Raw genomic sequence first — 13,181 nt, forward strand, 5'->3', positions numbered from 1 at the left:
AACTTCGGGTGGAACCTGAATCCTTTTAAAATTGACTTTTCACTTTAAAATTACCTTCAATATTTGATTTATACGTTTGTGAAGCAAAGTTTCGGGTGTGTTTCCTATTCAATCTTTCATTGTAATTGTTCATTGTTTCCCTTTTGATTGTTACAATATTAATTGTTAATCAAAGTATCATTTTTGTTTTATTTGTTTAATCAAAAAATAAAATCACTCAAATGAAAGAGTATCGCCATCTAACGAGTCCTGAAAACTTCATTCCCTGATTTTATTCATCGACTTCACTTTACTCTTTGACAATCCATTTCTTGGTTTTCCTGATTGCTCTTCAACTTATCATTGCTTCTCAATCGCAGTCTAATGTTCGGTTGGAAACATTCGTTCAATTAACTGTCATTTCTCGACCATAATTAGACTCGTAAACTTTGCATTCCTAATAAGTTTATTTACTTAAATCGCTGTGAGTTCAACTGGTGGCTTCCAATTAACCTTAACTTTCTTCATTTCACTTTCACATTGTTCTTTGTAAACTAATTTTGTTTCAAAAGAAGCTAAAGATAGAATATTAGTTCAAATATATTTCATTCCCTTGTCTTTATTGAACTCGAAAAGTCAATTATTTTCACCTTCATTTCTTCATGAACTGCTGATAAAATAAAATCTCTAAAGAATTATCTTGAAAATTATTTTCTCTTTTCAATTTATTCCAAGAAGCCATTTCATATTGGAGTATTATTTACAATAGCAGCATGATTAGTGAACTATAAAAGCGCTGTTTCTGCCTCAAACTCGAATAGTGAAAAGAAGTTCGAATTAAACACTTCAGATTTCTGATCTTTCATATTTTCTCCCGCAATACGAGCGAATCTATCATTTCAATTACAATCCTTAACCATTTTGATTCTTGGCTGATAAATTTTTGTCTAATGAACTTTCAATGCATTTGTTGGACAATCAAATGTGTTAATAAATCGAGTTCAGTTTTTTTGCAGATTTGGAAGCGACTTGAAAGTTGACTTAGCTCTGAGTTCAAGATATCTTCTAATGGAAGTAACATGTACTTTATTGATCATTCAGGTAACATGTAACTGCCGTTAATTTGGATTAACATCCAACTCATCTCTCAACATCACCTTTCATCATCTTTCCTGGTTACTTGACTTCAATAACAGCGACCAAAAAAGACTCAGAAAACAAATATTATTATTACTGTTGGCATCTTTCAATGTTATCATCGATGAAATGTTATATTGCATTTATATCAATCAAACCAGACTGAGCTCTACATTTATATCAATTGATATCAAAGCCTTTTGCATATTCACTTCCAATTTCATGTTTTTGTTAAACCTTACTTATCGGTAACACAAAAAAACATCTGAAATGGCGACAGACTTTCAACTGAAAACATCATTGTAATCATCAGACAATCAATACTAATTCAAAATCACAAAATACATGAGATAATGTTATGTGTTACAGTAAATAATGATAGACAGAAACATGTATTTTATGAGAAACTTTCAAATTATTCATATTGATATCTGTTGCCGTTGAAAAGATTTAATGTTTGATTAAGATTAAGCTACAAACGTAACCATACAATTGACATTTTACCTCAACAAATGTCATTCAATGCTTACTTTGTTATCCATTCACTTTGACAACTTATTCAAGTTTATCATCAAAATGCATAACAATAATAATAATAATTTAAATGATAAAAAAGCATTTCTAAATTGTTACATTTTCTAGTCAAATAATGAGATTTTTGGTCAATATTTTCACTCGATTGCGATGGAAATCAAGTCAAGTTTAACTTGCCATTGAATCTAAAATTATGGGAAATTAATCAAGTTCAATCAATGAAATTCATGTTTCATTTCGAGTATCAATTATCTGAATGTTTTCGTTCTTTTCTTATCATTTTCTCAGTTTAATCTCATTTTATCGATTGTTGTACTTTTCCATGTTATCCATGATTATGTTCATCAGTTATTATTGTCGCTATCATTAGTTATTGAATAAGGTTGAAAGGCGTTCATTTAATGAATCATTTTCTCTGTAATTTTATTGTTATTTAATAAACTTACATCAAATTAGATTGAATACTTAATGATTAAGGAGTGGTTATTAATTTCAGGGTTTTACTTAAAATTAATCATCTTATTATTTGAAAATTAATCTTCAAGAAAGGAAATAATCAGATGGAAAGGTTGCAATTCAAATCATTGTATTTGTTGGTGAAACATTAATTCAATTGTTCACTTTTCACTTCATTATAATTAGTGTTTTCACAATTTCAAGATTATCTAATGATTGCTATAATTTCACTTTCACAGCAATCAGTCCAATTGCCTCATTAGACATTTAATTATGTAAATTTGCTTCTCTTTTCAGGTTCTCTTCTCAAATTTACAATTAACTTCATTTCTTAATAAAGGAAAATTCACTTGGTATGAAACAAAACAGATGAATCAATTTGCTTGATTGAACTCAGTAGAAATCAAATCCAAAATCAAATTAAATCTTGATGAGCTTCAAGCTTTCCTCAAATAGCAAAACTAATAGAAAAAATGCACAAATCGATCGAAAAAAGAAAATTTCGACAACATGAAAATCGCTTGTAACTGAAGATGAACCTCAATTTCAAGACTAAATTTATGTCCAACTTGAATTGCTTCTAAGGCAATATTTTTGTGTAAAATTTTGTTTGAAATTCTGTCATTTCAAGCAATGAATAAGTGTAATGAAACTGCATCTCAACGTAAACCACACAATGAGAAATTTAATTAATTCTGACTTATTGAAACAGTTGACAATTTGTTAATCAAATAGTAGCTTAACAGCCTTAAAGGTTGTGAGTGAAGCGCTAAGCGAGTGAAATATCTTGAAATCTGTTGGTGGTCATCATGCTCATCATGCTATTTGATTTACCTCGAGACTCAAGACTAACACTATGAGGTAAGCTTATCAATCAAATTTGAATAATTGTCTCAATTAAATTACGATGAACCAGAAGCAGAGTAAATTTGTTGAAATCACTTTTACACAAAAGGCAAGTGAAGAAGAGCATTTGAATGTGTCCAAAAAAACTTCTGAAAGTTAATCAAGATTTATTAGCTTTTACAGTTTTTTTCTTGTCATTTTTTATCAATTTAGGTTAAAACTACCTTTAATAATAATGAGTCGGAAAATGACAATTAAATGTTGGAATTAATTGAAGCAGAATGAAAATGGTAAATGTTAATGGCGTTAATAACAAAGAAGATAACTTTCAATTCAACTGTAGTTAATGTTTTCATTATCAAGAGAGTAAAATTGATTAACTAATTACAATTGAAATGAAACATTGAGCTAAAAATATTGAAAATGAATGAAAAAAAAGGAAAACAATTGACAATTATGGGAATGATAATGATGTAATTACAATCAACGATTCCTCCGCAATTGTCAATGAACCAGGTTTAAAAGTCCATGTTAAAGGTGTTCATCACTTTGAACAAACTTATTGTCATTGTATCATTAATTCAACCCGAATTGTAATTACAAGGTAAACCAATCCATTTAATGGTAAATTGCGGGTTCCGTTGTTAATCATAATAATATGAATCCGAAGGAAACTCCTTTTTTGTGTGTTTATTCCAGTTCCATTTCAATCTCTTTACCCATTTTGGTAACAATTAGACTTGCAATTGGGCTTTAATTTATGGTTATTCTTGGACTATTTCACTGTAATTAATTTAAACTGAATTAAGATTTTAATTCAAAGTTGTTTGTCTGTTTATTGAATCATTCCTGGTTTGTGTTTCAACTTTGCTCACTTCAATCAGTTTAATGTTTTAGCTTCGATATCGAATCAAACCTTTCGAGTTTTTACTCTCTTTTATCATGTTATTATTCAGATGAAATGAAACGAATAAAATAAATGTTTCCTTTTTTATTCTTTTTTTTATATTCTCATTTTTAAGGCAATTTCTCGTTTTTCTGGTTCGAGATTTGCCTTTCAATTTAGGTCAATGGTTTTAAAATGATATTGAAAGGTGAAAGGTAAATGATATGTAAGTTTCAAAATGTTTCAAGTTGTTGCATATTCATGTTGATTCAGGTAGACAAATTGAAAGTCAATTGAAGCGATAAGGAATAGAAACAATTTCAATTATGGTAAAAGGTGATGCTGTTTACCTTTCCATTTTATCTTCGAATTTAATTCGATTGGTTGAGAGAATCAAATATTTAAAAGTTAATTGATTTAAAACGTTTATTTTAAGCTTCACTTGAAAGAACAACAATCAGTTCATTTACATCGTTAACAGATTGCATAAAATGATCAAATGAGTTATAACCAAACAATAGCATCTTGAAAAGTTCATTTTCCTATTTCTTCATTCTGCTTCAATTCAGCTATTCACAGCTCTTCTCAGTCTTGACCAGTTAATTTCAATATCATTATGGTGTTTATGCTCAGTTCAGCAAATGCCAAACGCCCTTGCAAGAGCTTCTTCTCTGATACTCTTCTAAACCCATAATTGAACTTCTTAAAAAGCTGATAAGAATTGAATTAAAAGGTTTGATTGAATGCAGCTTTAGATAAAGTTCAGAAGGCTTGGATGGATCAGAGCCAACACTGATTTAGATTGAGACATTTATGGATGAGAAACGTTGATTGCTTTATTGCTGTTTTGCTTCACTCCAATTTATGTTCATCTGCGGTGAAATGGATTTTATTTGTTGAGAAATTTGTTGAATTCATTTAAAACGGACATTTATTATCCAACCTACGCAAAGATGTTAAGGTCAGAGTTGAAAGAGTTGAGTTTTCATTGGAAATAAGGTCAACTATTGATAGTTGTTGCTCGTTATTCAAAAGTTTTACCTTTTTTCAACTTTTCCCAAGATTCTGTGAATATATTGATAACAATGACAATATTATAACATAATAATATGATAATAATAATAGATTTGAATGTAAGGTCAAATAACATGGACATGTTTAACATATGAAAAGGACATTGAAATGACAATTGTGTTGTTGAGGCGAAAAAAGGTTTAGTCCTTTTTTTAAGAAAAGGTTATTTTTTAACTTTCAAGTTGAAGTAGCCACACCTTGACCAGTGGGCAGTTAACCTTGACTTGATTTTACTCCTTTTATTCAAATTCAATTTTGGTTACTCAAAAAGGTGATAAAAGATGATTTCATTTTCTTAATGTTGATGCTTTAGTGTCAAAAGTATAAAACCTTTATTGTTATTTGATTATTCACCATTAAATTGAATACAATTTGTGCTTTTAAGTTTTTTATTATTCCGTCAATGCAAATTGTATTTGTTTTGATTGTATTGAGACTTTTTACTAACAACTTGAGGTTTAGCCTCTTCAATGGCAAATTTGTCTTGTTGATCAAAATCTTGATCATCTGAATGATTCGAATCGAATGATGGATTGATCTCATTTCAAACTCAATCTTAACTGTTGTCTATTTGTCAGTTAATTAATAAGTCTGAGTTTAATCTGATAGCCAATATTCATCGTGTAATCAACCTTAGATTTGAATTTAGTTCTTCATGGTAGCAGAAACATTACAAACATGGACTTGACTATTGAGGTGAAGAGTTACATTTTTGGTTAACCATTACAATCATGTTAAAGAAATTAATTCAATCAAAGTAAATTCTTGTTTCAGTTGGCAAATTTTTCTATTATATTAATGGTTATAATCAGAGAGTTTCTTGGTTCATGTTAATTAAAAGCATTATTAGGTTGGTCAAGAGGTTTTGATACAGTTAATTGGATATGATTATTGTTTCGGTTGATCCTTGATAATTATGTTCAACTTTTCTGCTGATTTAGCCTGATACTTTGGCTAATGTAATTGTATATTAACCTGTAGCCTTAAGGTTAAACTGGTATTCCTGGTCAAGATTATTACTATCATCACCCTGATAATCAGTGTTGTTTTTGTTATTGTAGTGGTGATGGTGATAACAATTAATTAAGTTAATCAGGTTAATATAAAGATGCAGCCATCGGATGGAAGTTGTTTTTGAAAAACATTCACATAAAACATAATTGACCAACTATGCTGATGCATCGAGTTTTGCTTGAAATTGTTATTAACAATGTCCAATTAAATAGGGTTACAATTGGTTTTCTTTATTAACATTGATCAACTGGATCAAATGGATTTTATTATTGAATTAAAATGCTTCTAATGTCAACAAAATTCATCCTTGTCTGTCAAATTGAATTTCCCTCTCTTTTGCTTTTCCTTGTGTTTACAGTTGTTACTATAAACCTCGCTTTTTTTCAAGTTTATGCCTCTTTTTGTGCCTCATCTTTAATCTGTTTCATTGGTCAGCTAATATAATCAGCATCTAGATAATGTGATTGGTGGTTTCTTCACTGTATCCTTAATCCGTTAGAATGGATGAGATGAAAAAAAATGACTACTGGTTAACTGGAGACTGGATTAGCTGAGGTAAGTCTTTTAAAATGGTAACCGGTTTGTCTTTGGTGCCTTTTCATTCAACTTTGTTTGTTTACCTCAGCTTGACACTGATTTATTAACTTGATTGTCATCCTTTTTTAGTGTCGTTGATTACTAAGTTGATTAGATGCCGTTTGAGAGCATGATGGTCTATGTTGGTGGAAAAAATATCAAGATTTGTAGATTTTGTTTCATGTAAATATCTGAATTATTTATAAAAGATTCACAATCTATTGACTGCCAGTCACTCATCTTGATTTTATCCTGGTACATTGGATTAAATGAGAGGCAAAGAGAGTTCAAATAAATCATTGGTGATATTTGATATCAATAGGAATTTATCTCCAATCTGGTCAACTAATTAATTGGTGGAAAATGATAGAAACAAAATAGTCACAACCGATCGATTTAATCAAGAAAGAGAAACATATTATGATATCCGAAGAATAATTAGTTCATAATTAAGATCAGTGTTATTACAAATGAGATTTTATTACATAATTGAAATGATAAGGTTTGATTGTATTAGATATGAAATGAGTTTTCCAGCCTTGACAGGGCAAGTACAGCTTAACTCAAGTCTTAATGCACTTGTTTTCATAGCGACGAGATAAACGAAGAATTTTTTATGTTTTATTTTCGATTTCATCTTAAATAAATCAAATTACTTGTTATAAGTTATAACTAACTCGCTCATTTGTATTGATTTTATCCACCATGTTTCGTGCCCTGTTATCATCATCAAAGATTGGTTATGGAACCAATCTCTATTTTGGTAGATCAATTTGTACAAGCAAACAACTGGATGCCATGAAGGTTGAAAATATGTTGATTATTGGAAGTGGCCTAATGGGATCAGGAATTGCTCAAGCCTCAGCTCAAAGTGGACCTCATTTCAATTCAATCGTTATTCAAGATGTCAACCAAGGTGCTCTTGATAAAGCTGCTGCTAGGATCAAATCTAATTTGGAAAAGATGAAGTCTAAAAATTCATCCATAAATGTCGATGAAATTATGGGACGGATAACATTTTCAACAAATATCCAGCCAAAGTCAACTGATAATCTTTTGGTTATTGAAGCTATCACGGAAGTATTGGATGTCAAGCAAAATTTGTTCAAAAATCTAAGTGAACAATTCAAGGATTGTCCAAATGTCATTTTAGCTACAAACACTTCATCATTGCCTTGCAAGGATATTGGTATCCATGTTACTAACCATTCACGTTATGCTGGTCTCCATTTCTTCAATCCAGTTCCTTTGATGAAGCTTGTTGAAGTAGTCAAGCTAGATAACACGTCCGATGATACTTATGATTCTCTTGTTGATTATGTTAAATCAATTGGTAAAGTATCTGTGAAATGTAAAGATACGCCAGGATTCATTGTAAATCGTCTACTTTTGCCATATATGTCTGAAGCTATTCAAATGCTTGAGAGAGGAGATGCTACAGTTCGTGATATTGATACTGCCATGAAATTGGGTGCTGGTTACCCTATGGGACCCTTTGAATTAATGGATTATGTTGGATTGGATACTGTGCAATTAATTAATGCAGTTTGGATGAAACGAGATCCTAGCCTCATCAAGCCGTCAAAAATAATAAAAGAATTAGTTGATTCTGGTCACTTCGGAAAAAAATCTGGTAAAGGTTTCTACGAATACAAATAGATTTGTAATTCTGTTGATGTAATTAATCTTAAAAAATATTTTTTCGCATCAATATTCCATTAAATTGCACTTTTTCTAGTGAAATAAGAATCTTAATGAGAAATAAATAAATATCAATAATTACGAAGCGACAACGTTTTCTATCTTGTTGTCACAAAAATATTTAGCTTTTTTCATATTTGATGTACAGCTCTGCATGGACAACTGAAATCATAAATGATTAGAAAAGTATCAGAATAGAAAACGATTAAGATACAAAATATCAGAAATTCTCATTCTAATAACATTTGAGTTATCGGGTGATCAATGTTTAAAAAGACGCGCTTTATAAGTTACCATTGGCAACCTCTCAAACACATGTTTTCAAATGCAGTTTTAACACTTTAACTAATTGTGATAATTTTTGATCTTTTATATTATTCATTATGGTTCAGCTAACTAGAATTCTGTGCAAATATACTCCTCCTTGGTTCAACTTGGAGGTTGGTAATGGAGGTAGATATTTCAAAAAATATAATTTATTCCGAATGACTGGTGGGTTCTATGGAAGAAATCGTAACACCTACAAGAATGCTCGAAATAAATGGACGAAAAGAATTGAATACGAAAATCGTGATCGTGGAGAGAAAAAGATTCAATTCAGAGATTTAACATCACAAAGAGTTCTTGCTGCTTGTCGTGAACATGATTATCCTTTCCATTTATTCATCACTGCTTTACCTCAGGTAATTATTGATATGAAGTAAACTGCATAGTACAATTCAGTCATATCAGTTCTTCGTGTAATCACTTTTTATTTACCACAACATAATTTTTACCTGTTTTTGCAGATGGACATAGAACTAGACAGAAAAACTTTGGCAAATTTAGCGATTTGGGAACCTCGTACATTTAAATCTCTCATCGAATTGGCTAAAGAGTTTCACCATGCCAATCCTGTAGATCCTATGATGGATAGACCCAAGCCTGTTTCGGTGATTTCAAGAGAAATGTTGAATCAATCATAAAATATTTCAATATTTTCTCGAATGGTTATAACTGCTTCTTAATCACTGCTGTTGTGAAATAATTTTGAATTTTGTTTATACAATAATGTAGATAGTAGAGTTTATTGAATCACTCTCAATTTCAAATTGCCACTGTAATGTTTCGCCTCAAGCAATTTAATACCTTTAATTTAAAGACATTAAGAATAATTTTCCGAGTTTATTTTGTCCTTATCTCTTCAACGGTTTTGTTTGGAGAGTAACTTTATTTTGATCTTTGGAATTTTAGTTGCTAAGGTGACCGATGCAAGAATAACAAAAAAGTATTCAATCGAACCAGTGGAGATGCTTAATAAAAAAATCTAAATAGTATGGTTTTAATAGACAATGAAAGACTTCTTAAGGTTAATGAAAACCTAAGTAATCTAATTAGTGAAGAATCAACTGTTAACAAATCTAGCTCACATCGGCTTTCCTCTGCGACCAGTCAAATAGTTATTTTCGGTGAAATAGGTAAGTTTATTTTTTAAAATATTCACTCTAAATTTGCTCTAATTGGTTTATTTTTGTTCATTTTCAGCTAAATTAACCAATTTCGCGAATAAAAATGTGCACATTGAATTTTGGTTAGAACCTTCCCGTGGATGGTTTCCTTATGATGGTGATGATAGATCACTTTGTGGATTAACGCATAGATGCTACAGTTCGACTTCTACTACCTCAGTTGGAGCTCCATTTCAATTTATTATAGCAGAATGTAATACGAAATCAAACGAGTCAGAAATCAGTAATGGCTTCACGCTTTATTTTCGTGTAGTGAATAATCACAGTTTGGGTCGATCATCAACGGAAGCCTTTGGTATTTTAAAGTTTCCTTTTCGACCTGGAAAATTTTCTAGAGAAATCAAAATGTTTCGCCCGCATTCTAATAGAATTTCTGACAAATTGATGGAATACTTTCTCAATTATTCTTTCGATTTGGATGAATTAGAAGAAGTAAGAAATTTAATCCCTTGCATTATGTTTGAACTAACCTTTTAGTAACCTTTAATTGCAAAATACATGTATTTTTGTATGAGCTTGATTATAACGTTTAATTTATCCCTAAAGAACCATTATGAACCACTTGGATTGATCTACACTGAATCAAAAGGGACCATCAGCTTGAATGTTAATATAATAGTACAATCCAGGTAAACAGATTTACTGATTAGTGTAAATTTCAAATTTTCAACAATTCTTTTCCTTTCTTTAGCCAATTCGATCCCAAACTGGATGAATCAGATGATATTCATGATCCTTTATGGAATGACATTTCACAAATTGTCGCAGCATTCCGAAGAGCCAGACAACGAATGATATTTTTACGGATGAAAGCACTCCAACTTTTTAAAAACTCAAAAAACAAATAATTTAATTATCTATCAACGTTTTATAGTAGCTGCACTGGTTCGTAATTTTTGTAGATGGGCAAAAGCTTTTTGAACGAAGACTTTGATTAAATAAAGCTCTGCTTTTGTAACATTATGAAGGGTCACATCACTTATAATTAGATTTTCCGAGTTGTAAGCATGTTTGAAAAGAGCATGAACTGAACTTTTTAAGATAGCTTCTCGGCGTTCAATCAGATCGGCACAATCAGGAAGGGAAGTGATATGTTGCTGTAATAATTTTATTATTTCTCTCCAGTATTCCGAGGGCATCTCAAGTAATTGAAAGCTGGTTTCTTGTTGTTCTTGTAAATTAATCAACTCTTTGATCCAATTGGGAAGTTTAAGGGAACATTTGTGTTGTTGATGAAGATTTAAAGCTAGCCAAACAGGGACCTTGATAGGTACATCTGGCTCAAACGGACCAAAGTCACCAGATATAAGGTTCAATTGCTTGTTGAATTTAAAATTTGGGTAAATTTCGACGAGCTCTTCTTCGGCAAGAAACTCACACAAGTCCATTTCTTTAAGCTGTAGGAGAAATAAAAAATAATAAATTTATAAATCAAATTGAAATGTTATTTGTTATTTAAATATGGAACCCATATAAAACATCAACAGAACAAAGAAAATAAAGAACATGAAAGAAGAGAAAATTTTCTCTAATAATGAATGACTTACCGATTTTTCTTGGATTGTAGAACGATAGAGCTGATCACAATAACTATATTTGATTATTTAAACAAAGAAGAAAAACAAAATTAAGTTGATTAAAATTGTATTTAAAACAAAAACAATTGAAGAAGGTTACTCTTGGCGCTCAATTCAATCCATGCTCCAAGCTGATATCACGTCAAAATAACAGCTGTTTGGATTCAATAAAAAACAACATTACAATCAGTTTGGCAGGTAAAAACCATCCAATATTATTGATGTTTAATTATTATGTTGGTGTTTTGTTCTTTAAACAGTTTATTGATTAATTTTGCGTGATACTATCTTAGCGGGTGTGATCTAGAAAACTACATTTAATCATGGTAAGTTACCGAAAAATCTCAAAAGCATGAATTTGTATAACTGTTGTATCTTTTATTATTTTCAGGCTGAAAGAAAAGCAACAAATAAATATGTACCAGCGGATTTCAATCCAGCTAAACATAAAAGTGTCAATAAGTACCGTAACAGTCATCCATTGCGAGAAAGAGCCCGAAAACTAGATCAAGGAATCTTAATAATAAGGTAATTTCCCGTTTTTTTCATTTGAACTTCTTATAGAGATGTACAATTATACTGATCTTCTTCTTTTTTGCTTTATGTCTCTTAATAAGATTTGAATTACCGTATAACATTTGGTGCGAAGGTTGCAATAATCATGTTGGAATGGGCGTCAGATATAATGCTGAGAAAAGCAAAACTGGAATGTATTATTCGACACCTATCTACAAGTTTCGGATGAAATGTCATCTTTGTGATAGTCATTTTGAGATGCAAACAGATCCAGCCAATTTAGACTATGTTATTTTATCGGGTGCTCGTAGACAAGAGAATCGCTGGGATCCAGGTGAAAATGAGCAGATAGTCACAGAAGACAAGAATGATATTAAAAAATTGGCCACTGATGCCATGTTTAAACTTGAGCATGATACTGAAGATCGAGAAAAAATAACCAAACTTGAACCAGTTATTGAACAGTTACATGATTTGCAAGAAAGGTGGAAAGATGATTTTTCAGCCAATCAACTCTTAAGAAAGAGTTTAAGAGTAGGTTTTTTAGTTCATTGCATCGTTCAGCTCAATTAATTTTCTTGATATTATATATTAATTTTTCGTTCTCGTTATAGGTTCAGAGGTCTAAAGATAAAAAAGATAAAGAAACAGATGATGCACTAACAAAAAAACTATCATTGGGAATAAAATTATTACCGGAATCACCCCTTGACGCTAAGCTTTCATCCCTGATTAGATTGGAACCTTCTGAAAGTTAGCAATTATTTTTAATTTTATCGTTGTCTCTCATATTTTTGAATATTTCCTAATGTTTCTTTTCTTTTTTTCAGCTTATTTGGAAAAGAAACAAGCTACTAGGGATAGAATCGTTAATGAACCAATATTCAAACCAAATGAAGATCCACAACTGAGCAATAAACTAAATAAACAATTTCTTGAAATTGCTAAATCATTGGCATTAAAAAAGGCCGAAGAAGAAATTGTAAGTTTAGATAAAAACAAATTAGGAATTTCTTTTTGCAAACCAACGACAAGCTCATCTCATTCTACACCGCCAAGTTCTCTTGTTCCCTACACTAGTGATCAAAGTGATTCTGATTAATCTTGATGGATCTAACAGAAAGATTGACAGAACAATTCATTGCTTTGCAGGATTCATTTTTGTATCTATATTGTATATTTTCATTTAATAAAACAAATAAAGTTAATTTGAAATGATTTTCAATGCTTTAAAATTTTAGCTTTTAAACAAAACATTTTTGATAAGAACAATGAATTTAACTTTGTTTTGCGTGTTATTCTGACCAATTATCTTATCGGAATGGAGATCAAACAACTGATAAAGATGAAAGTTTCCAATGGAAATCTGAAACTTTA

At 30.7% G+C, this 13,181-nt stretch overlaps 5 protein-coding genes across 8 annotated transcripts; 4 read left to right on the forward strand and 1 right to left on the reverse strand.

Moving 5' to 3' along the window:
- The first annotated feature begins 6,294 nt into the window (after positions 1-6,294).
- On the forward strand, positions 6,295-8,295 carry LOC107363252 (putative 3-hydroxyacyl-CoA dehydrogenase B0272.3). 3 transcript variants are annotated; one of them, XM_089269953.1, is made up of 3 exons: positions 6,297-6,481; positions 6,593-6,685; positions 7,238-8,295. In XM_089269953.1, exon 3 carries the CDS (start codon positions 7,301-7,303, stop codon positions 8,159-8,161), a length of 861 nt encoding a protein of 286 aa, XP_089126079.1. In that variant the 5' UTR covers positions 6,297-6,481; positions 6,593-6,685; positions 7,238-7,300; the 3' UTR covers positions 8,162-8,295. The 3 variants fall into 3 exon arrangements, with proteins under 3 accessions (XP_015785934.1, XP_089126079.1, XP_089126078.1); XM_015930448.3 differs by lacking the exon at positions 6,593-6,685 and having other exon boundaries at positions 6,295-6,481; XM_089269952.1 differs by having other exon boundaries at positions 6,306-6,481; positions 6,593-8,295.
- Positions 8,296-8,523: 228 nt separating this feature from the next.
- LOC107363254 (mitochondrial ribosomal protein L20) lies at positions 8,524-9,357 on the forward strand. The gene is made up of 2 exons (XM_015930451.3): positions 8,524-8,886; positions 8,992-9,357. Exons 1-2 carry the CDS (start codon positions 8,587-8,589, stop codon positions 9,166-9,168), a joined length of 477 nt encoding a protein of 158 aa, XP_015785937.1. The 5' UTR covers positions 8,524-8,586; the 3' UTR covers positions 9,169-9,357.
- Positions 9,358-9,465: 108 nt separating this feature from the next.
- LOC107363253 (uncharacterized) lies at positions 9,466-10,674 on the forward strand. The gene is made up of 4 exons (XM_015930450.3): positions 9,466-9,660; positions 9,728-10,143; positions 10,258-10,340; positions 10,403-10,674. Exons 1-4 carry the CDS (start codon positions 9,519-9,521, stop codon positions 10,557-10,559), a joined length of 798 nt encoding a protein of 265 aa, XP_015785936.2. The 5' UTR covers positions 9,466-9,518; the 3' UTR covers positions 10,560-10,674.
- LOC107363255 (DNA replication complex GINS protein PSF2) lies at positions 10,534-11,400 on the reverse strand. The gene is made up of 2 exons (XM_089269955.1): positions 11,259-11,400; positions 10,534-11,108 (listed from the first exon to the last, which is right to left on the reverse strand). The coding sequence occupies exon 2, from the start codon at positions 11,097-11,099 to the stop codon at positions 10,572-10,574; it is 528 nt and encodes a 175-aa protein (XP_089126081.1). The 5' UTR covers positions 11,100-11,108; positions 11,259-11,400; the 3' UTR covers positions 10,534-10,571.
- A 13-nt stretch (positions 11,401-11,413) lies between these two features.
- On the forward strand, positions 11,414-13,022 carry LOC149092901 (putative splicing factor YJU2B). 2 transcript variants are annotated; one of them, XM_089269951.1, is made up of 6 exons: positions 11,414-11,486; positions 11,549-11,614; positions 11,680-11,816; positions 11,906-12,338; positions 12,419-12,557; positions 12,635-13,022. In XM_089269951.1, the coding sequence occupies exons 2-6, from the start codon at positions 11,612-11,614 to the stop codon at positions 12,904-12,906; spliced, it is 984 nt and encodes a 327-aa protein (XP_089126077.1). In that variant the 5' UTR covers positions 11,414-11,486; positions 11,549-11,611; the 3' UTR covers positions 12,907-13,022. The 2 variants fall into 2 exon arrangements, with proteins under 2 accessions (XP_089126077.1, XP_089126076.1); XM_089269950.1 differs by having other exon boundaries at positions 11,472-11,614.
- Positions 13,023-13,181: the final 159 nt, after the last annotated feature.

This window comes from Tetranychus urticae, unplaced genomic scaffold, assembly GCF_039701765.1.
Source record: "Tetranychus urticae isolate SD_2017Ah unplaced genomic scaffold, NJAU_TeUrti_SD_1.0 Scaffold_4, whole genome shotgun sequence".
NCBI classification, from domain to species: domain Eukaryota; kingdom Metazoa; phylum Arthropoda; class Arachnida; order Trombidiformes; family Tetranychidae; genus Tetranychus; species Tetranychus urticae.

What these genes read in the sequence shown, in the direction of transcription:
- LOC107363252 (XM_089269952.1), top strand. Translation starts at nt 7,208, where the DNA reads ATGTTTCGTGCCCTGTTATCATCATCAAAGATTGGTTATGGAACCAAT.
- LOC107363254 (XM_015930451.3), top strand. Translation starts at nt 8,587, where the DNA reads ATGGTTCAGCTAACTAGAATTCTGTGCAAATATACTCCTCCTTGGTTC. An exon ending in TCATCACTGCTTTACCTCAG is followed by an intron (nt 8,887 to 8,991) that starts GTAATTATTGAT and finishes CTGTTTTTGCAG; the next exon opens with ATGGACATAGAACTAGACAG.
- LOC107363253 (XM_015930450.3), top strand. Translation starts at nt 9,519, where the DNA reads ATGGTTTTAATAGACAATGAAAGACTTCTTAAGGTTAATGAAAACCTA. An exon ending in ATTTGGATGAATTAGAAGAA is followed by an intron (nt 10,144 to 10,257) that starts GTAAGAAATTTA and finishes TTATCCCTAAAG; the next exon opens with AACCATTATGAACCACTTGG. An exon ending in AATATAATAGTACAATCCAG is followed by an intron (nt 10,341 to 10,402) that starts GTAAACAGATTT and finishes TCCTTTCTTTAG; the next exon opens with CCAATTCGATCCCAAACTGG.
- LOC107363255 (XM_089269955.1), bottom strand. Translation starts at nt 11,099, where the DNA reads ATGGACTTGTGTGAGTTTCTTGCCGAAGAAGAGCTCGTCGAAATTTAC.
- LOC149092901 (XM_089269951.1), top strand. An exon ending in TCTTAAGAAAGAGTTTAAGA is followed by an intron (nt 12,339 to 12,418) that starts GTAGGTTTTTTA and finishes TTCTCGTTATAG; the next exon opens with GTTCAGAGGTCTAAAGATAA. An exon ending in TAGATTGGAACCTTCTGAAA is followed by an intron (nt 12,558 to 12,634) that starts GTTAGCAATTAT and finishes TCTTTTTTTCAG; the next exon opens with CTTATTTGGAAAAGAAACAA.